Genomic DNA, 24,508 nt, shown 5'->3' with positions numbered 1-24,508 from the left:
GCTTTAATCGACTTGTTTTGAAGTTTTCATTCACCACCATAAAATGCTTTTACTGGTGGTGTGATAGGATAGACTGTGGCCTTCCTCGCATTTCTGTAGTCAACAGAATAAATGCAGGACACACTGTATGTTTTATTAGCAAAACTTGTATAATTGGAATTTCTGAATATTTGCCTTTATATTTTCATTTTGCATGAAATGTTCTTAAGAAATTGCTTTGTGCATTAGAAATTCTTGAGTTCGCAAATGTGGTAAAAGTAAGCTGGGAATTATTGATCTGTGGTGTATATCTTAATAAATTCTGTTGTGAAAAATTAGTAGCAATAATATTTAAATAGAAACATATATTTTTTATTCTGTAAAGGCATTGCTAGGTTGTAGTAACATTAATGGCTGTTATGTAATTTCTATGGGAAGTTAGGAGAGTCATTCTGTGTGTGTTTTCAGTTTTTTTTTGGGGGGGGGGTCACCTTACAATTGTGTCGTTAACATGCTGCATAAGAACAAAAAAACCTAAATGGTTTAGCAGCATCATTAACACATTTTCATATGCATGTTATACATGTGCCAGACTACTGAATTATGGTGAAGTTTACACATTGGATGCAGTAATGTTCTGGAATTCAAATAGTTTTTAACAGCTTGAATGCATCTATTTTAATAATTACTAAACAAAAGTCCAATGACCAACAGTTGGGTGTGATGTTTATGTATAATCTACTATATGTGTGATTGTTGACTAATGTCATTTGCATTCTGGGTATATTCAGTTACAGCAGAAATGTCATGTATGGCTATGACTTATTAAAATTCAGTGTCCTTTTGCTTTTGGCATGGTGTGCCATGCTAACCTTATGAAGTTGTTATGCCAGTAGCCAGTATACTGGCTTTAACTGTTTACATTGCCTTTTGACTGACTGGGTGCTTATATGTCTGTGCTTGATTGTTGTTAGTTTTTAGAAAATCTGCATACTAAGGAGGGAGATGGATGCATACCTCATTAGTTAATGATCTTTGTGATGGTAGACATGTTGAAGGCATGCTACACTTTTGTTTAATTTCTCTGCCATGCTATCCCATAGCTACATATATCAGTATTGCTGTTGACTTAGTGGTGCCATTTGCAGCAGCCATACTTGAAATTCTTGGTAGAGTTGACCGTTTTTCTCTCCGGATTATTCTCCATGCTTAAAGTGTCTTCAAAAATATTCAGATTTCATGCTTTTATTCATTTGGTGTTTACTAAATAAAGCAGAAATGTAAGCAAACTCCACCCCCCCAACACAACCCAAATGACACACAGCCCACAAACTCAGTGTGCCACTCAGCCACTGCCCATAAGGCTTAACATACCCAACACTCTAGTCATAGGTGACTCTATAGTCAGGCACACTGATGTTCCAGTCACCAGGCTAAACAAGGAGAAAGTTACTGTCAGCTGCCTGTCAGGTGCCACGATCCGCGACATAATGCATGCACTCATGTCACTCCACAACAAGTACAAATATGACACTGTCATTGTCCATGTTGGTGTGACTGACCTGAGATGTATCTCCCTGGACTACATGAAAAGAGACGTGGAGGAGCTCTCCGATTTTGTAGCCCAGGCAGGTATGACCCTAGTCCTGAGTAGCATCCTGCCATCACCCAGAATGATACCAAAGTACAAGGACAAAATGATTGACTTCAACAATTGGCTAAGCTTCTGGTGTCATTCTAAGGGGATCTAGTATTTGTCTGCCTGGGACGACATGATTGACAGACCACAATGCTTTGCCAGAGATGGCCTGCACCTGTCACCCTTGGGATTCCGGATACTGGCTAAGGCTCTTGCCACCCCTATAGTGCCTTTTTAGGCAAGGTTCAAATGACAAATTCACCACCATAACAGGTACAAGCAAGCAAAATCTGAGGGTAATGCTGCTCGATGCTAGAAGTCTAAACCTCAAAATGCACTCACTCGAAGCACTCCTTAAAATGGAGAACATCGACATCTGTGCAGCGACAGAGACCTGGTTCAAAGCTCCAGAGAGCACCCCTGTGTTACCAGGCTATAATTCATTCATGGTAAATGGGAAGAAATTACCAAGTAAAGGGATACTGGAATGGATGGGGGAGCTGTGTATGGGAAAGGAAACTTCATGTTATATAACAGTCTGAACATTTTTATAATGGCTTCTGTAGTATAATGTATCAAATCACACCCTCTAAAACCATCCGTTTCTGTGAGTAGTAAGACAGCATGACAGTTTTTTTTTTTAACCTAAGCATTTCTTTATTTCATTTTGTTGACTGGCTGGATATCATTAAGCCTAAGGCATTTTTACAGGGGATAATCGAGGTGCATTTAAAAACAGTGGACAAATTGCATTCACTGTTATACAGAGAATAAGAATGAAAAAGATAGTGCTGTATATTCTGGAATTCTGATGAGTGCTGCAATGCATTTTAATATTTGATGATAATGAATTCAGTACTGGACTTGCTTGGCTTGGCATATCACTTGGTTGTCTGCTTTCCCTCCCCTTATTTTGAGAGTTATTTTCATACATTTTCTTTGTAACATACAACAATATGTAAGAGAATACATATTAAAAAGTGTATTTTTGATGAGATGTAACCTCATTCGAACAATTTTGAAAGCATTTGGTAGATGGAACTTTTTCTGGGCTTAGGGGGTTTCATTCTTCCTGTTAAATTAATATTCATATTCTTTTAATATTTAAAGTTAATAACTAGAAAAGACTGTACAAGGCACCATAGGCAATTTATGCTTCAAGGGCAGTAGGCCTTGAATTTGTAGATCATCATCATCATCTTTCGGCTGTTCCCGTTAGGGGTCACCACAGCGGATCATCTCTTTCCATTTATTCCTATCCTCTGCATCTTGCTCTGTCACACCAACCACCTGCATGTCCTCTCTCACCACATCCATAAACTTTATCTTAGGCCGTCCTCTTTTCCTCTTACCTGGCTGCTCCATCCTTAGCATCTTTTTCCCAATATACCCAGCAGCCCTCCTCAGCACATGTCCAAACCAATGCAATCTCGCCTCTCTTGCTTTGTCTGCAAACTGTCCAACCTGAGCTAACCCTCTAATATACTAATTCCTAATCCTGTCCATCCTAGTCACACCGAGTGCAAATCTTAACATCTTTAACTCTGCCACATCCAGCTCGTGACTCCTGACTTTTTGTCAGTGCCACTGTCTCCAACCTATATAACATAGCTGGTCTCACTACCCTCTTGTAGAATTTCCCTTTTACTCTTACTGGTACCCGTCTGTCACAAATCACTCCTGACACTCTTCTCCACCCATTCCAGCCTGCCTGTACTCTCTTCTTCACCCCTCTTCCACACTCACCAGTACTCTGAACTGTTGATACCAAGTACTTAAACTCGTCCACCTTTACCAACTCTACTCCCTGCATCCTCACCATTCCTCTACCCTCCCTCTCATTTACACACATATATTCTGTCTTAGCCCTGCTGACCTTCATTCCTCTCCTCTCTAAAGCACATCTCCACCTCTCCAATGTCTCCTCAACCCGGTCCCTACTTTCACTACATATCACAATGTCATCGGCAAACATCATAGTCCACGGGGCCTCCTGTCTGATCTCATCTGTCAACCTGTCCAACACCACTGCAAATAAGAAAGGGTTCAGAGATGATCCTTGATGTATTCCCACCTCCACCTTAAATGGATCAGTCACGCCCACTGCAGTCCTCACCACTGTCACACTACCCTCGTACATATCCTATACCACTCTTACATACTTCTCTGATACTCCCGACTTCCTCATATAATGCCACAACTCCTCTCTAGGCACCCTATCATATGCTTTCTCCAAGTCCACAAAGACACAATGCAACTCCTTCTGACCTTCTCTGTATTTCTCCAATAACACTCTCAGAGCAAACATTGCATCTGTAGTGCACTTTCCTGGCATGAAACCATACTGCTGATCACTGATCATCACCTCCCTTCTTAACCTATCTTCTACTACTCTTTCCCATAACTTCAAGCTGTGACTGATCAGTTTTATCCCTCTGTAGTTACTGCAGCGCTGCACATCACCCTTATTCTTAAAGATAGGTACCAAAACACTGTTTCTCCACTCCTCAGGCATCCTCTGACTTTCCAAAATTTCATTAAACAATCTAGTTAAAAATTCCACTGCCATTTCTCCTAAGCACCTCCATGCTTCCACTGGTATATCATCTGGTCCAACAGCCTTTCCATTCTTCATCCTCTTCATAGCTGTCCTGACTTCCTCCTTGCTAATCTGTTTCACTTCCTGATTCACTATCCCCACATCATCCAACCTTCTCTCTCTCATTCTCTTCATTCATCAGCCTCTCAAAGTACTCTTTCCAGCTACTCAACACACTCTCCTCACTTGTGAGTATGTTTCCCTCACTGTCCTTTATCACCCTTACCTGTTGCACATCTTTCCCAGCTCTGTCCCTCTGTCTAGCCAATTGGTACAGGTCCTTTTCTCCCTCTTTAGTGTCCAATCTCTCATACAACTCTCCATACGCCTTATCCTTAGCCTTCGCCACCTCTCTCTTTGCCATGCGCCTCATCTCCTTATACTCATGTCTACTTTCTTCATCTCTTTGACAATCCCAATTCTTCTTCGCCAGCCTCTTCCTCTGTATACTCAACTGTACGTCCTCATTCCACGACCAGGTCTCCTTGAAAACACTGAAGTATAAAGTTGCTTTCTAGCAACAACCTCTTCAGTAGTTTCAGATATCTTTAATATGTAATTATTCAGATGACTTTTACTTCTGCAGAGATTGTGCATATAGACTGATATTGGTGGTGTGCATATAGACTGATATTGGTGGATTGTAATGACAGAAGTACAAGTGGCTTTTTTTGGTTAAAGTGTTCTGAACTGGGGAGTTTGCCATTATTAGTCCATATGTTTTGTTTCATTGCTTACTAGAAAAATGTTCAAAACTAAATTTATAGCATACTCTAACAAGTGGTGCTATTATACAAGGGATATAATTCAATTATATATTATAATTAATACAGTCAGAAACATGAATCAAAGAACTTGTGCATGGTCCAAAAAATGTGTGCAAGGGCCTATGATTTGAAAACAGCCTAAAGGTAAACTTAACCTGCCACTGGCCAGATGCATTTTCTTTGAATGCGGGTTTCAGTGTTGTTTCAGTGAATGTCGGTTTCAAAGGTAGAGAAGTTTTAATGCTAAGTCTCTTTTCATTGTAAGACACTTACTTTGTTTAGTAAATGTCTATCAGTGCTTGTGCTATAAAATTTGAAATAAAAGTTGTAAATGAAATCCAAATATCTGTAATCATTGTAGAAGTAAAGCATAAAACAGTATGCACACTGAGAGATTTGAACAGTGTCTGTGACAAATGGGGAGAAATAGCCAAGTAATGGGACACTGGAATGGCTGTGTGGGTGGAGGGGTGGGGTGGGGTATGGGGCTGTGTGGGCGGGGGCAGCAGAGGTGTGGGGCTGCATGGGCGGGGCTTGGGTTTGCACCCCCCTGCAAAAAATCCTGCAGGCTCCCTTGCCTAGGAGGGTATAGTTTGCCTTGGTGAAGTTTTTTAGTCTGATTTCACCCTTTGTGAGTTCAAAGGTGACTGATTTGTGGTCAGTTTTAACTAATGAGGGTTCAATAGTTGCAGCAGTCCATCTGTTTGACATTTTGGTGAGGACCAGATCTTGAATGTTTGTTCCTCTTGTTGGGGTATGGACAATTTGCTCAAGGAACTTTTGTGCTAGCGGGTTTGGGCTAGAGTAGGTTTCCCAGTTGATGGTGGGATAATTGAGATCCTCCATAAGCAGTGTGTTCGTTAAAATCTGGATCGTCATCAGTTTGGTTAAGTAGGCTGCAGCCTGGAAGTAGAAAGACAAGATGGTCATTCTTCAATAATATTAGTATATAACAGAGACTCTGTGCAAAGACTTGTAGATTTCCCAGCCAGGGCCTTTGATGGATGGATGTGGTTCAGGTGAAGTGTTTTTTTTTTTTTTGGGGGGTGGCTGAAATGGAAGCCAACCTGAGGCCTTCAGTCATGACATTTATTGGAAGAGATGTCTATAGTGGATATTTAAGATATACATGTGTGAATATTTTTGTAGAATAGTTGAGCAAAGGCAGGTGGGCTATTTTTGCTTCATATACCCAATAAGTGAATGATTACAGTATATCTGCCTCAGGTGCATTTATTATACTTCACAATATGTGGAACTATATTGCTTTACTGACATGTAACTATACTGGGTTGCATTGCAGCCCTCAAGAAATAATTCTGCATTTGCACTTTTCCTGCCTTTCCTGTAACGAGTCTAGTCCAGATACGGATTTGCTCTATCCAGGACTGTATGTAAGCTTCTGAGCCCCCAATCTTTTCTGTGTTGGAGGAAAGCCTTCTAGCTTATCAGTGGGAGTGATAAGCGCTAGCTATCCCATCAACCACAAGAGGAGTGTTTTTTGGGCCAGAAATTGTAGTTTATTGGCCGTTTGGGTAGTTTTTCCATCTCTTTCAACTTTCTGGTTTAAAAGCCTGCATTTGGGCTTGTTTCCTGCCTTTCTTGTAACTAGTCTAGTCCAGATACAGACTTGCTGTATGCAGGATTGTTTGTAAGCTTCTGAACAGTGCCAAAGTCTGCTCTTCAAATTTTCCCTTAGATCTGCTACTTCTCTCCACTCCTGCACTTTTACTAGCATATTAGTCTAGCACTTTACCAGACTTCTTGTAGCAATTATTGTAGCCCACAAAAGTGCTACTAATCTCCTATTAACCTGGTGTACTTGGGCATCCTGAGGCACTGTAGCCACTGCCTTATGTACACCGACAACCCTCTCCTAAAACATCCGAACACTCAGACTTGAGAGGGATGCACTTATATATCCAAATTGGATGCCGCGCACTCTTCAGTCAAGACCGGAATAGCTGGTCAAGAGGAGAAGGTCAACGCTTGCACCACAACACATGGAACACATAGCCATCCAGAACACCTTCACATAAAAATAGAAACCACACACCCACTTTCATGGAGGATCGCAATGAAAATCTACCCGAACAGCAGAGACCTCCAAGGCAGAAATGCACTCAACCACCACAACACAACACTAATCACGAGACACACAACTCTCCTAAACAGTGTGCCACTCAACCAAAGCCCCCTAAGGCAAAACAGCACGCCCAACACACTAGTCATAGGTGACTCGATAGTGAGGCACACTGATGTCCCACTCACTAGGTTGAATAAGGAGAAAGTAACAGTTAGTTGCCTGTCAGGTGCCAGGATCCACCACATAACGCATGCACTTAGGTCCTTCAACAAAAGGTTCAAATATGACTCTGCCATTGTACATGTGGGTGTAAGTGACCTGAGACGTACCTCCCACGACTACATGAAAAAAGACATGGAGAAGCTCTTGGATTATGTAGCCCAGGCAGGTATGACCCTAGCCCTGAGCAGCATCCTACCATCACCCAGAATGATACCACAGTACAAGCAGAAAATGATTGATTTCAACAATTGGCTAAGTTTCTGGTGTCATTCTAAGGGGATCCAGAATCTGTCTGTTTGTGATGACATGATTGACAGACCTCAGTGCTTTGCCACAGATGGCCTGCATCTCTCACCCCTGGGCTTCTGGATACTGGCCAAGGCTCTTGCCACCACTATAGTGCCTTTTTTAGGTGGTGTTCCAAAGACCAAATTACCACTATAACAGCTACAAACAAATGCAATCTGAGGGTTATGCTGCTCAATGCTAGAAGTCTATATCTCAAAATGCACTCACTCGAAGCACTCCTTAAAATGGAGAACGTCCGACATTTGTGCTGTAACAGAAACCTGGTTCAAGGCAAGCAGAAATCACCCCTGCACTACCAGGCTATAACTCATTCCACACCTTTCAGCTCCAGAACTTGGGCCAAAGCTCCGAAGGCGGCAGTGTTTCCATATTCATAAAGGATGCGCACACCTCCAGACTGGTAGCCCAACATAATGCATCACAGATACTTCAGGTGCAGCTAACATTGGGTAAGACAGTGATTTAGGTCATAGCCTGCTATAGGTCCCCAATCATGTTCCAAGACTCACACTCCACGTTCCTAAGCACCCTGTAGAATATTGGGGTCCAATCTAACACTCTCATACTGGGCAACTTCAACTACCCCTCCATTAACTGGGAAAACTACTCTTGTATCAATGTCTTGTTCACTTGCCCAATGTTTCCTGGAATTCATTAATTCCAATGCCCTGGACCAGCTCGTTCTTACCCCCACTAGAGGTAGCAACACCCTTGACCTGGTCATTACTAACATGGGCGACCATTGCTCTACGCCAATAGTCAACTCCTCCCTGGTTAGATCCGACTACAAACTAATCACCTTGGAAATCCACATCCCTCCCACCCCCCACCCCCACCCGCCACAAAGTTAACCACCATGAACAATGTCTCCAAAGCTAACTTTGGGCTCCTAGAAACAGAGGTGGCTAACTTCACGGCACACATGCAAATGGAGAATAGTTGCACGACCGCTGAATCATACACCAGTGCACTGTACGAACACCTACAAAAATCCATGGATCTCGCCATACCCAATAGAACAAAGATGCTCTCCTCCAAAAAAAAGGAAGCCAATCTGGTGGTCTCCTGCCACGAACAAACTCTACAACAGAAGGAGGAAAGTGATCCAGAATAAGGTGAAGTTCCAAGACTGGAAAAACTACATTATCACCCTCAACAAAATGTTGCGATCCCTCATCAAATCCTTTAAAGCTACCTATGAAAACAGAATTCCAGCAAAGAGTAAAGACAACCACAAGGCCTTTTATAGTTATGTAAAGATTCTCGACAGCAATACCCAGATTTACTCTGAGCTACTGCACAATGGTACCCCCTATATCAAGCCAACAGATATTACCAATATACTGGCTGACAGATTCAGTGCTAACTTTACCCCTCCCCCCCAAAGGACCAATCAAAATACCAGTAGATTGCCAGGCACCCAGTATTACTGCTGCACAGGTTAAAAGCACTGTCTAAGGCCAAGAATACAGCTTCTATGGGACCTGACAATATCCTTGGCTGTGTTCTACATGTGAACAACAGTGTGAACTGGCACCTCACCTGTGTGCCCTGTTCAATCACAGCCTCACCTCATGCTTTGTCCCTACCAAATGGCACACTGCCACAGTCATCCCTCTCCACAAAAGAGGAGCAACTACAGACCCTGGGAACTAGCACCCCATTAGCCTGATGAGTCTGATATGTAAAGCTATGGAATGTATCATCATGGACCTAATAAACAAGGACACAGGGAATCTCCAAACTCTGGATCCCACACAGTTTGGTTTTGTGAAGGGTAGATCATGCCTGCTCAACTTGGTCGACTTCTTTGAGTCAGTCACCAGAGCTGTGGATGAAGGTAAGGTGGTTCAAACATCCTACCTTGATCTGGCCAAGGCCTTTGATACCATTCCCCACTCAGGAATCATAGAAAAACTCACTAAGCTAGGCATCAACCCCTATAGCACTGGTTGGGTTGCAAACTGCCTCACAGATAGAACCCACAGTGTGAAAGTAGCTGACTCCAAGTCAGATTGCTGACTAGTCACGAGTAGAGCCCCACAGGGCTCGGTCCTGGGTCCTCTCCTGTTTGGTATCTACTTCTCTGAAGTCCAGGCCAGCACAAAGGGACTCTGGCTGATAAAGTTTGCAGACAATTGCAAGTTGGGAGCGATTATTAACTGCCCAACTGATGTTGACCTCACTGAGACCAACGACTGGTGTCAGAACCATGGCCTTAAGCTCAATGCCAGATGTGTTATAATCCCCTTTGGGAAAAACCCAGTTCCCATGAATTACCACATTGATGGTAATCCACTGAACACAGAAGGCATTAGACAGCTGGGAACACAGGTTGACAGCTACCTCTCTTTTGATCACCACATTTCCACTGTGGTCAGTTGTCCTTCTATGTGGCACATCTCATTACTAAGGGTGTTGCATCCAGGAAGAAAGAGGTCATTGTCTCCCTCTACTCTTCCCTCATTAGGCCAGTCATCGAGTACAATGCCCCATTTGGCATGTACCTCACTAGACACCTGCAACAACTGGAGAGGCCACAAAAATACCTCACAAAGAGGATCCTAGGCCTTAAACACTTGTCCTATATGGACAGACTCAAAAAAACTCCAACTATTCTCTGGCTCATATCGCCTACTTAGAGGATATCTCTGCTTGACTTGCAAAGCCATGTCTGACCAAGCTCTGTTAGAAATGCTACATCTAAAGAAATCCCCATCCCTCCACACCACATGCTCCAGAGATCTCAACCTCATTACCACAATCAAAAGAACATACTGGAGGGAGAAGTTCATAACCCAGAGACTGCCCATGCTATGGAATAGACTTCCCATACATGTCAAGCAGATCACCTCGCTGACCCTCTTCAAGAGAAATCTTGATAAGTGGATGAGAAATAGAAAATTCACCCCAGGTCTACTCGACAGAGGCACTGGGAACTAAGGTCTGGTGGCATAATGCCAGGGTAATCCTATGGCTAGACTTGTAAAGGCCCCAGGGTCATTAGCCTAGTGCACACCTATGAACCTATGAATCGATTCCATGGATTCTACAGCAGAACAAAATCAAAAAATTCCACAGTTGCACACCTGGGACGCAAACACTAACAGGCTTCCTGCAGGGGGAGCAAGTCCATTAGCACTCCCTTCTTAAGGCTGATGGACTGCATTCAATATTTTTAGTTTGTTGAGTTACAGGTTCAGTGAGCCATGACTTGACAAATTACATCTGTGTGTGTGTGTGTGTGGGTGTGTGTGTGTGTGTGTGTGTGTGTGTGTGTGTGTGTCTGTGTGCGTGTGTGCGTGTGTGTATGTACAATATATCGTATATGTATACACACACACATATAATATAGACACATACACATATATATCATTTTGAAGATGTTTGTGACTGACTTGATACTTAGTATTAGGTTCTTTGAAATGGTGTTACATCACCAAGCAGTATATTCCAGAAACAGAGTTAATTGTCAAGTCAAATCTGATCAGACATTGCTTCAGGATTAGGAGCTGTGACTCTCAGACTGTGCAAGATTAGTATCTGGCTGGAATATACCACTAAGTCATATTAAAAATGCAAACAAACCGGATAAATGTCAAATAATTATATGGGTTTTATGACATACTTGTATCCTTCACATTTACACAATCTCAGTGGCTCAAAGTCAAAGAGGTCATTGTTCCCCTCTACTCGACACTCATTAGACCCGTTATAGAGTACAAAGCCCCTTTTGGAATGTACCTCACAAGACATCTGCAGCAGCTCAAAAGGCCACAGAAGTACCTTACAATGAGGATTACTGGTCTTAAACAGATGCCTTACACTTAGCATCTCAAAAAACTCCAGCTTTACTCCATAGTATATCACCTACTCCGAGGTGATCTCTGCCTAACATATAAAGCTATGTCAGACCCAAAGCTGTTGGGCATGCTGCACATAAAGAAATCCCAGTTCCTCTGAGCTACATGCTCTAGGGACCTAAACCTTGTCAATACAATAAACAGGACATGCTGGAGGGATAGATTCCTGTCCCAGAGACTTCCCATACTCTGGAACAGGCTACCTATCTATGTCAAGCAGAGTTCCTCATTTGCACTTTTCAAGAAAAATCTTGATGAGTGGATGGGAAATAAGAAATACACCCCGGGGATCACTTCTGTGGCTCTGCTCGACAGTGGCACAGGAAAATAACCTTCTTGGGTGGCGTAAGCCTTGTTGGCTGGGCTTACTTAGGCCCTTGGGCCTTGTTTTGCCTTAGATGTTGAAGTGCACAGAGCACTGCTTGTACTCTCTGAAACTGAGGAAAAGAAATGCTTCTTAAGCAGCTTTTTGACATTAAACAAAAACAAGCTTTTTGTGTAGCCACACAGGAACTGCAAATAACTTTTAAAATATTAAACATCTCATTCAGCCTTTTTCCTCTAAATGAAATGTTTAACATGTTTTAAAGCTCTTTGCACTTCCAGCCACTATTTGTGGTGACTATCATCTGAGTGATACCACTAAATATGACAGAGCATTTGGTGTTCTCCTACCTATTTCATTTTACCTGTTGTTGAACATGGAAGCAGATAAAGATCCTTGTCCTCCAAAGAATCTCATTTCTATGATCATAACCCTGCTTGTTATGTGTTCTCAAAATACACATGAAAATTAAAATCCTGAGCTTTGCCTTTGAGGTGAATTTATTTACAGCCCTGTTCAAGAACACATAAACTAGTTATGATTGGAGATAAATTATAATCACCTCTGCTACATTACATTGTTATTTGTTATTGTTTTCTTAACTTTTACTTTTATTATATTGTGTATAGGGACATTTTTGTGGTATTAAACATGATTTAGAATAGCAATGAAGTGGTACATTTTTCCATAAATAACAAGTACTTGTGAAATGGTTTTACAGTGTGTCTGAATGTAGAGTTGATATTCATTGTTCCTAAACTATAAATGCTTATTAAGAAGAGACAATGAGAATTGCCTTGCTCTTGTATCTCATTTTAAGCTTCTTTCAAAAAAAAAAAAAAAAAGATTTGATGTAGTGTTAAAAAAAAAAAGCAAGGATGACTCTTAGCTTTACCAACAAGTTTCCAAAAAGTTTTGGTTCTTATCAAGTTGAACAATACAAGCAAATGTTACCATTTGGCTGTAATGTATAATGGGAATTTTCTCTGACTGCAGGCCAATGCTCAAACACTCGTGAGTGGTCAGTTTCAATGTTGCCTCTGAGATGTGTTTCCCCATGGGCAATAATAGGAGCACCTAAATAGTCACAAGTGCAAGTGTATCACAGCTACTGGTCACACAGCCCAGGAAGCAGAGTCAAGAAAGAAGCTTCATGCATATTCACAAAGGAAGTTATACTAGCATGACCCGTTGGTTGAAGCTGAACTGTGTGAGCCAACGCACCACATACTGCATTGAGTCTGAAACCTACTGATTAAGTATTAAGTTAGCCTTTCATTGTAAAGTGTGCACTTTATACTAATCTATTAGCAAATCCTAGTGCACTCAGTTAACCTCTTAGCCTAGTAATTTACATTTAAGTAAAACTGGCACCCTTTCTTTACTGTTCCCATTTCTCCAAAGATTGCAATAGTGATATATCACCCTGTGTTTGAGGATTAATTCTGCCATATTGGGGATTTATTCAGCCCAAATTGACTTAAGTGAGCAGCAGACATTAATGCTGTATCAGCATCTCCAGAAATGACATGACTATCCTTTAACCCGACATGTACCTAGGCTTCAGCAATAGTAAGTCTAACTGCCCAGGTAACAGGAAATTACCAGAAATAGTACTATACAAGTTTTAACTAAACAAGCAAAAATAATAAATGTGGAGAGATCTTAGTGTCCAAAGTTGTGGTGATAGCCTGAAAGGTTAAGAAGAATTCTCCTTATTTTATAGAGCAGAAAATAAAGTATAACTTAAATCAAATATGATCATTTTTCACAGAAAATTAGTTTTCCTAAGAAAATGCTAAGCTAAATGCAAGATATTTTTATGACATAAAATTTGAACCAAGAAGTTAAAGTCACTTGGTAGGTGTAGCAGTTTAAATGGAAATATTGAGCACTCGTAATCAGAATTTAAAATTCCTGAGCCTGACAGAGTTTGTTCTTGTCAAAGCAGAGCTGACTTCAAAGGATAATGGGCAGTAAGTCAGTACATGTTTTTATTTTTATGTTTTTACAACAGCCATTTCTATGTAACATTGTGTCACATTGCTCTGTTTGATGTTATTTAAGAACTGACAGACTGTGCATTTTTAACTAGTCATGGTGACTCTGAAAAGAGTTTATGGCTACTTTAAGGAGAAGGAACAGCTACAGATGACATCACACATACACAGTAGACAGACAGTTTGCTGCCATAAGGTAATGAATCCTAAGAAATGAAAATTTAAAATAAAAGTCACCTGTTCACTGAAAGAAAATAACACTAAAAAGAAAAAGACTTAGACAATAACATATATGACAGCATGATGAAGATGAATAGCTTTACATAATTTCTGAATCTCAGGCAATTACATTTTTGTTTGTTTTACAGTTTACCTCAGTGCTGGATAAAAACACAGACCCACCGTTATATCACAATCTCTGGCTTCTTTGGAGTTATTTTCTTGTTCAATTTGATTATCCTGGCTGTGGTATGCTACAAAATATTCCAGATAAAAAGTTCTGCTCCTCAAAATGAAGTCCAGCCAACAAGATGGAAGGAGGTGTGCACTATTCTTGCTCTATCTTGTCTTTTAGGGTCAACGTGGGCAGTGGTGTTTATCTTGGAGAACCTTCGTGAACCATTTACTCTGTACTTCTTCTCCACCCTAAATTCCTTACAAGGTAAGGCATATGATAAACAGAAACAGGATTGGTGAAAATGCATGTGCCATAACTAGCGATATTAACATGTCTGTAGCCATGAGGTAGTGTACAACAAGTATTTACCATTGACACAGTTTATACGAGGGCTTGTTCTGTGGAATATTATGGATATATTACAATATAAATAATAAGTACAGACAAAAACACATACATACAGAAAGTTCCCATCCAGTGTGTTTCAGAGCAGCTGTCCTTTATTAAAAACTGAGATGTATTATAATAGGCAAACAGTCACACACAACAAATGTATTAAAACAGGCACAGAAACAGTCACACACAACAAACAAGCTCCTGTTAAAAACAGAAAACAGCACTAATTTCACCATAAAGGATTTTTAAATTACTAAACATTACTGTAATACTATGGTATGATAGTGGGGCATTAGTCAGCTCTATCATCCAGGCTTCAGTCCTTATCTCCAGATGCTGTCTATCATTAGAACAAAAACACTCATCCATCTACCTCATCTACTAACTACATGAAACTTCAACATATAAAGACATCTTTATTCCTCTCACAGGGAGGAGATCAGAGACAGAATCTCCTAGATGTGCTAGCTAAAGTGATTTTATCTGGACTAATTTTTGTAGTCTGTTTCGGATACTGTCTATGGAGAGGAGTTTACCTACTACCACCCCCACCCCCTCGGGGTCCATGCAGGTTCCTTCTATGTGTTTTGGCTTCCTCTAGCATCCCTAAAACATGCTAATTGTTTGGCTTTTTTAAATTGTCTGCATAAACTGCTTTTTACCCTTGAGTTTGACCCTGTGCCATAGCCTTAACTGCCATACAAAAGTTCAGTTAATTTACCAAGCTGAACTGACAAAACAATTTACTTAAAATTGTAACAACTTGCAGACTGTAATGCAGAGGAAAGAGTCCATACTATTCTGCTGAGCCATGCCACCCATGTGACCCAGCCATGAGAAGAGGGACAAAGACATGATGGAAATAGGTGGAAATGAAATATGGGGGACTGCAGTAACCAATACACAAAAGAAAACAGACAGAGCTGTGTTAGAACTTATCTCAAACTCCCAGAATTTTGTCTCATATTTTTGGTTTGTTTCATATAAAATTTTAGCTTCTGGCATATCACTGAGGACCAAAGTCACTAAATAATAACATACATTTGGGTTTCAGGCTTCATATGCTTCCAAAAATGCATGATAATGGAAAACTTGTTACTACATCAACTTTCTAAATGCAGAAAAGCAATATATAAGATTTGTCCCTTATTTTTGTCCCTCCCCACGTTATTTTTGGCTTTGTCTAGAATTCTTACAGCAGAAGGTTAAAAGATATAGTTAGAAGGGGATGTGTGCAGAAATCCCTTTCCAATGTATTTTAGCTGGGTTAACTTCTAAATCCCAAAAGCCCAAAATCCTGAAAGCCAAAATACTAAGACCAGAATTTTGAAAGTTCAAAATACTGAAAACTCAAAATACTGAATCTCATAATATTGAAAAAACACAGGACGCCAACACTTAGTATACTCCAGTACACGTAGATACAGAAACATATTACTTTTCAACTATAAGCAGGGGGGCACGCCCCCTACACCTCCACACCCCCCTGCTACTTAAATATATCAACTCCAAGATCGCACTCCATAGAACAAAATGGCAAACATGTCATTATGTGCTTCATGACTGCTTGTATTAACCTTAGTCATGTTCCCTTCTAATTTGCTATACTGTAACATAACTCATCTTAGTGTAGTGAAGTGCGATCTCGGAGTTTATATATTTAAGTAGCAGAGGGTGTGGGAGACGCTGTCCTCCCACATGGGGGGAGCAGGGAGGCTTGCCCCCCTGCTTATAGTTGGAGAAGAGTAATATGGTTTGTCTTTTATTTGTTTCTGTATGTACTTGTGCTGGAATATAGTAAGTGTTGGTGTCCTGTGTTTTTCAATATTATGAGATTCAGTATTTTGAGTTTTCAGTATTTTGAACTTTCATGATTTTGGTCTCAGTATTTTGGGATTCAGGATTTTGGGCTTTCAAGATTTAGAGGTGAACCCATTTTAGCACATGTTACATGTGTGCATGTGGAAAGGAGTCAATGTCTCACACAAAACAAAATGGGACCATACAATGAGGGACTTCTTCTGCTTTTACAAGGATTTGGTGAATCACATCTCAGTAAGTTCATTTTTTTGTGGCAGGCACCCCTTTCTGCAGGAGAAGGCAACCTACTTACCCAGTACTATTGCAGACACCTCCAAATGTGTTACATTATAAGGCAGATGCATGAATTTCTCCAAATGCAGAATTCAGAGATGTGGGTGCATCTCCCAACAGGAGATAAGATCAGTCCTGGGCACCTTATCAGCATGAAAGCTCATCATAAAATTATATATAAATCAAGCTTTAGTGGCATTGTCTGGTGGATTCGGTAACTAGCTAACAGCATACCAAATACTGTTAGGTGGCATTTTATTTTCTTTACTTTTGTCATTATGTGGGAAGGCTTGCTATTTCTAAACTAGTAGCTGTTTTATGAAGTAAATAGCTTATCAATAAGGGCATTAAAAATCCATGACCTTAGCAAGAGACTATTTTAAAACTGTATCTGTGTATGAGAGGTGACAGAGCTTTGGTGTTGTCTGATGGGGGGTTGAGTGCTTAGATTGGGGCACACCAAATACTGGCATCACTTCCAATCTATAAAATTATTATTAACCCAATAATGAAATACTATGCTTCTGTTTGTGTATATAACCGTATTCAGTTATAAATTGAAAAGAATTCAAAAGCATTTTTCAGGGGGATTGCTGGTATGAGAGACTTGGATTATAACAACAGGTTAATGGCGTGTCATTAACTACTAGAGGAGATTTGATAAATATTTTAGTGAGTTTCTGATTATAATTATGGTGTTAGTGTGGGTATCTATAAAAAAATCCCATGTTAAATACTAGGAATAATATTTTTTAGTTGATCTAAAGATTGGTAGAACTACTGTGCTGTATAATTTATTTTACTAAACGCTTATAAATGGTGGAATAATATCCCTTCAGATGAGAAGTTAAACCAAAGTCCCATCTGCTTGAGTCAGTGACATCCCACAATAGCTATCGAAGAGAGTAGGGGAAGTTCCCTGATACCCTGGCAAAAATTCCTCTAGAAGTATAAACATCACCTCAGTTTTCCCTTGGAAAGAGGCTGCTAACCTAGTGGGACTAACCCAGTAAACAAAGGATACATACATACATAAATAAATAAATAAATAAATAAATAAACTACATCTGAGTGAATTGATTCCTTTTCACATAATTTGGTTAGATGCTTGGACATGAGAGTTTATGACCCTGTTATCTTTGATGACAAGCCCGTTGAAGGCCTCACTAGGCATTTACCTTGTATTAAGGACATTGAACATGTTTGCTGTCTTAATGATTATCGCACACCTAAGGTATAAGAATCCTTACAGCAACAGCATAGCAATTTATACTCCATCAGGACATTAGTGTTTGAAAATTAAACATTGAAGAAATGGAGAGGGAAACACTGAAATGCTGTCAAATGTTTGTTAAAGTATTGATGTGATGGGTTGGTTCAAATATGACTTTTAAAAATGGGCAAAAGATACTGTGGATGGATGGATGGCTATTTTGCTGGAAATTGCACAATGCACGTTTATGTCTGAACAAGGATTAGACCACTCTAATGTAGCTATGTTTCATTCAATAACACAGATTCTAAGGGAAACAGCAAAAGAAGGTGAAGTAACGATAACCTGAAAATGGATTGTTTTAGCACTATGAACCAAAAAAAGAAGAAAAATAGGTATGCATTGGGAGGAGCAATTAGTATATGAGAACATTCAAGTTTTAGCTTAGACCCTTTTATAACTATAAGAGAAACTATGCAAATGTTAAGAAAATCCTTACAAGTAATAATAGCCCCATTATCTTGCCTCCTATGGAGAAACAGGAGCTCATAATTGATGAAATACTGTAAAATAGTTTTAGAACTGTACTATTGCATAACAGCTATGTGGATTAGAGGTAGCAAAATGGCTGACATTAGGTGTGCCCTGCAAACTATTTACATTGGAGTAAAAAGTATGATCATGTACTTGTGGTAGGAAGTAATAAATATGTGGGAAGGCCTAGTAAAGTAAATTTTCTCTGTGACATCAATACTATAATTGGACTCATCAATGAAAAAAAAGACTTTAAGCTATTTCCACACATCCTACCAGCACCATGTTTTAAAGGAGACCATGTATTGCATTACATTATTAATGAATATAAGAGGAGACCATGTTGAATTACGTCAGTTCAAGAATTAGCAGTTTGACTGGCTTTTGTGAACAAACTTTTGATTTTGTAGAGACGTTACTTACTTCAGTCACATAGAAAATAGGAAGTTTAGTGCCACATTAACCAAAACTGGAATTTTATTTAGGATTATTCTTTGGGTAGATACATGTTAAAAACTGTCTACATGCTCTTTAAACTGTTTTTTGCTCATTACCTGTAGTTTCAATAATAAATTTGCTGAATGTGTTCATGTGTTCATTACTGAGACATGATTTAGTGATTTCAGTAGACCAATGAATCCTTTCAGGATTTAAGATATATTATAACTCAGATTGCTAAGGAACCCACAAGATATAACAATATTTGGGATGTGGTCTTAGCAACTGATGTAAGTCTTATTAGAAGTTATTCTGTAGAACCTGAACTGGCTTATTCAGACCATTTATATGTGATATGAGATGAAGGTATATCAGCTAAAATGGTTCTTTGTTCTTATGGCTCTATAATAAAATAATCAAACAGACTTTGCTGTAATCATCTCTGAAATAGAACTATGGAAGAGAAATAGCAAGAAAGATAAAAGTACTGACAGTTGATGCAGTGTCTGTAGTGATAATAATTGAATGATAGGAGGTATGTTCCCTGTAGTCTGACCTATGTAGATTTCAACATAAGAAAACACCTGATTGTTTCTTAAAATAGGAAAGTTTCTAAAAATCCACCAATGCTCATTACCATAAATCAGGAGGTGTGTCAAAAGGCTAATTATAGATATAAAATTAATCTGGCAAGTTATTCCAGTGCCAAGATTAAGCCCTTTTATAAACACCTATGGCAATACAGGAAGGATTGGTAGAGGACTATTAGTATTTGTCTTTATAATTTGACTGTCAAGTGTTTTTAAATGTTAATTTGTGTAGTGATTCTTTTTATTGTGTGTGGGCTTGACATGACTGTTCATGATCTCCAACTGGTATTACTGACCTGGAGTTATGCCAGGAGATTTCCAACACCACACAGTGGCACAACTAACAAGGTGACCAAGCTTTATGTAGCAGATGGGTAAAATGGGTTAATTCTTCTTGAGTAATACTTTAACTTGTTTAGTCCCTTGTCTTACCTTCTTGTTTCAAAAAATACTCATGATGGTTTGTATCTGATTTTATGATGGTGGTTTCAAGATCAAAAGGAAGTTTTAATTCATCAGGGAATAATTTTCAACCTGTAAGTCTTAACATTATTGCAGGTAAATGCTTTGAAAGAATTGTCTTGCAACTGAGTCCACAATCATTAAACAGGATTTTAAGGCTAACCAAACATTAACGTTTAACTAATTTGTTAAACTGTTATAGGAATTTAATTGACTCTGTAGATAAAGGACTGTTAGCAGATGTGACAAATCTGACTTGGAGAAAGTCTGTAGTGCAGTTCTCCATGAGGCGGTATAAGCTTCAGTGTTATCTACCAGCAATAACAGATATAGTAAGTGCTTGCCAACTAGCTATGGGACAGGAGAAGCAGTTTAAAAACATATACCCAGATGAGAAAGCAGTAAATGTAGCTGATGCTCAAGGGTCTGTGCTGCTACCTTTTTTTTCTTTTTTTAGTGTCATTTTGACTGCCTTTCCAACTGGACAGTATATGGGTGAGCAAATTCATCAATAATGCCAAGGTTGTACAATTCTTAATAGACTTGCTGACCAAATTACTTTTCATAATTTTTTCAACTGTTCATACTAGTTGTCTCAATCAAAAATGTGTTTTTCTCTGCATCATTTTGTGGGATACTTCATTTTTATAAATGACACTTCTTTCCTTATACCATAGTCTGTCTAACTGTGCCAAAATTAAAGTCTTGGGAGTGATCATTGACAAATGAAGTAGCACAAGAAATGTAAAAACAGATGTACTATATTTGTTGCATAACCATTTTAATGAAAGCAAAGAATGACAGGTATATAGTCAACATGTATATAGACAATTTTAATATTCTATATAAGAAATACAAATGGACTACATGCACACAGAAAGAAGCTATCCAAAAGACAATCTAATAAAAGCTCATTTCGCATAACCTGCATACAGATAAATGAAGTAACATTTAATTAAAATGTTTAAGAGTGAAAACAAAGGCACAGGTAAAGCAGGAGCACAAGATTAAAATAAAAAAGTATAGAACTGGAAACAAAGCTGCATGAGAGAAAATAAAAGACATGGGAGAAGGAACACTGTGTAAAGTGTAGGCACTGGGGAAAACACTGCCATGGAAAAAGAAAGACTTGCAAAGGTAACAGTAATTAGCAACAGCATGTTGGGGGTGGAAAAGGCTGACATGCAAAAGGTAATGTAATACAAATAGGGAGCATAGTAAAAGAGAAGAAGGAAGAATGCAGATATACAGGTAAAATACGAAAAGCAGGATAACTCCTCAAGAGAAAGCAGTGAATGAGGGAATAAAGGACACTTGAAGTGATACTGTGTATATTCAAAAGGAATAAGGATACAAGTGGCCCCCTGTTGTAGAAGGGAGTAGTAGTCCACAAAAAACACAAAAACTGACAGGCCAAAAAAGAGCTCTAAAGACAAAGGCATAGACTTTTGAGGATCAGAAAGAAATTATGTAACTAGCAAGTTGTTGTTGTTTGTCTTTCGGCTTTTTCCCGGTAAGGGGTCGCCACAGCAGAACTCCAGTCCACTAATGATTGGCAGTAGATTTTTACGAAACACCGAGGTGCCAGCTCAATGCCCAACCTTCAACGAAGGCATGCCCATTTACGCACACATGTCTTTCGACCACTACCCAACAAATTATGTAACTAGCAAGTATTCTGTAAGAAGTCCAGAATTTCCAGATAGAAGATATTCAAAAAGATTAAGAGAGAAATTGGAGGAAAAAAATATTTGCACAAGAAAAATGGTCAAAAGCTTCAAATGCAAATTTGTATTCATTAATATGGTAAATTAATGAAAACATTATATAGATCAAGAAACATTGGGCTGTTTGGAAAAAGAAGTGACTGGTGAAATGTGAAAATATAAACAATACAACTTAGAGCTCTATGTTTAAAAAACAAAAAGAACATGGACATGTGAAAGAAAGAGAGATCTGATATAGTGTAATATTTATGCAAAGGAAAAAGACAAACTAATCAGTACAAAAATCCAAAGATATTTGAAGAGAAATACAGGCAAAGGCACTCAGATATGAAACATTTCACAATACAAAAAATAAGATCACTAAGGGGGAAAGTAAAACAGAAGATTAGTAAAGCAGAAGTTAAACAAATAGAACCTGAAGTTATGGAATACCTGTGAGCATGATGGAACAACACGTCTCATCACATTAAATAGGCAACTAAGAGGGTAATAAAGCAAATTATGACGTCAAGATAGCCATCCAGGCAAGGCAACCATAATGCCTTTTTTATCTCTGTCAGAAATCTCAAAGGTAGTACACAACACTATGGCACCGCACTCACTAAGACAGACAATATATATAGCAAATCTGCTGTCTGGTATATTCAGTTCCAACTTTAACCCCACTCACTCCAGCCAGTCCCGAAAAAATACCTTCAAACATAACCCCCTCAAACTATAAATGGAAAGCATTTGCTCTCCAAGGCAAGAACATAGCCTCAGTGGATCCCAGTAATATCCTAGGATGCCTCCTAAATAGTCTGACTATCAGGGACACTGGAATTACTATTTAACTATAGTCTCAAAAACAGTCTTCATTCTACAAGAATGATAGGTTGCAACAATCATCCCTCTTTATAAGTGTGGACCATCAACATATCCTGGAAACTATACACTCATCAGTTTGACTGTCTTATTGCAAAGCCATGGAAACAATCAACAAGGACATAGGAGACCTTCAAACATGGGATCCATCCCCATTTGGCTTTGTAAAAGGAATGTCATGCCTATTGAACCTGGTGGACATCTTTGAGAAAGTCACTAAGGCAATGAATGTGGGTAAAATTGTGAACAGCACCTACCTTGACCTGGCTAAGGCATATAGGATTACCACCTCGCCCTCTTTGCAAGAAACAGTCCCTCTCTGGGCAGTTATATCTTGCAAATAAATAAATAAATAGATAAATAAATAATGGCAAATGTCTTGAGATTTTAGAACAAAAATATTTCCTAATAGTTATTTTTATCTGAAATATCTAAATGTTGTATGTAATAGCATAAACAACTTAAATGCTATAAGAGTAAGGTTTTATTTGGGAAAAAAAGTGAAGTTTTGTACTTTGCACTGGCCATAGGTATCCAAAAACAAACTGGTAACAGGAACAAGAATGCACCAGTAAAGCACATAGTACTGTAGAACAGCCAATAACTGAAATAAACCACAGATCTGAGGAAGTCTTGTAGATGAAAGTGCTTAACTCTGGCATTCCTTTGGTGAATAAAATGCGGTTGTGATTTTACCTGAGTGGTTTATTTTAGTTATTGGTTGCTCCACAGGACTGTGTACTTTACTGGCCATAGGTATGTTTTGTCCTGCAAAATTTCATGTTTCTACAAAAAATGTCCCACTTTGAGTATTTGAAAAGGTGGCAACCCTAAAGGCATTTGATACAATACCCTACTTGGGCTTTGCATAAAGCCATACATAATGCTGTGTATACCCAGCTGGCTCACAGGAATGACCCAGAAAATTAGGATTTGTGAGACCACCTCCACAAGGATGCCATTCATCAGTGGAGTCTATCAGGGCTCTGTGATGGGCCCTTTCCTTTTTGGCATCTACTTCTCAGAAGTCAAGGTCATTGTCAAAGGCTTCTGCCTGACCAAACTGGGAGCAATCATAGATTTTTCCAAGATGCTAATATTTTCTAAGAGGGTCTAACTCGGACAAATGACAGGTGCCAAAGTCATGTCTTGAAATCAAGAAATGGATAACAGTACCTTTTTGGAAGCTGGTCACCTAGGGGAATTATGTCAGCAATAAGAATCCTAAGAGTTGATCCACTAAGTAAAGGATCTCAGAACACATGCAAACAGTAACCTGGCCATTGACTAACATGTGTCTAAAGTAGTAAATATTTATTTATTGCTCAACTTACAAGTAGGGGCACAGCATCTAGGTCCAGGAAAGTCATCATACAGATACTCGGCCCTCATCAGACCCATCATTGAGTATAATGCCCCATTTGGTATGTACCTGAGCAGACACATGCAGCAAATATAATGTCCACAAAGGTTCTTTACAAAAAGAATGCAGGGAATAAACAGAGTGTCCTTTGCTGATCACCTCAAAGCCCTTTCTCTATACTCAGTCTCTTATAAATTATGGCAAGGCAATGTATACCTGGAATACAATGCATCTCTGGACCCTGCTCTGATGAACCTTTTGCACATCCGCAAAATCAAGAGCATCAGAACTACTAGACCTGAGGAGCTAAATTTTGCTTGCAGCATAAATAAGACATGTTGGACAGAGATATTCCCATTCTCTAGGATATGCCACCCCATCCATGTGAAACAAAGTATTTTCCTAACCCTAACCCTATTTAAGTGTATAGGATGGGAAATCAAAAATTCACCCCCCCAGTCTGGCACCCATGTCTCAGATGGACAGAGACAGTCATAACCAACAATAACCCCTATATAAACATCTAAAACATAAATAGTGGGACACACTTGGGTTGCAAGGCTATGCTTATAAAGGCCCTACTGATCATTAGCGTAGTATACACATATGAACCTATGAAAATAGTGCCAGTCACAGAACAG

General features: G+C 39.3%; 1 protein-coding gene across 1 annotated transcript in view; it reads left to right on the top strand.

Moving 5' to 3' along the window:
* Positions 1 to 24,508, top strand: part of LOC122809600 (adhesion G protein-coupled receptor G3-like) — a 311,354-nt gene that overhangs the window by 264,813 nt on the left and 22,033 nt on the right. The window contains exon 3 of the mRNA XM_044081217.1: positions 14,158 to 14,450. Within this exon, the coding sequence (XP_043937152.1) occupies positions 14,158 to 14,450 (293 nt within the window). The remainder of the gene's footprint in view (positions 1 to 14,157; positions 14,451 to 24,508) is intronic.

The sequence above is a fragment of the Protopterus annectens genome, chromosome 8.part0, assembly GCF_019279795.1.
Source record: "Protopterus annectens isolate FY-2018-M chromosome 8.part0, PAN1.0, whole genome shotgun sequence".
NCBI classification, from domain to species: Eukaryota; Metazoa; Chordata; order Ceratodontiformes; family Protopteridae; genus Protopterus; species Protopterus annectens.
The sequence above is the reverse complement of the archived record's forward strand: the minus strand, read 5'-3'. Positions and strand labels throughout refer to the sequence as shown.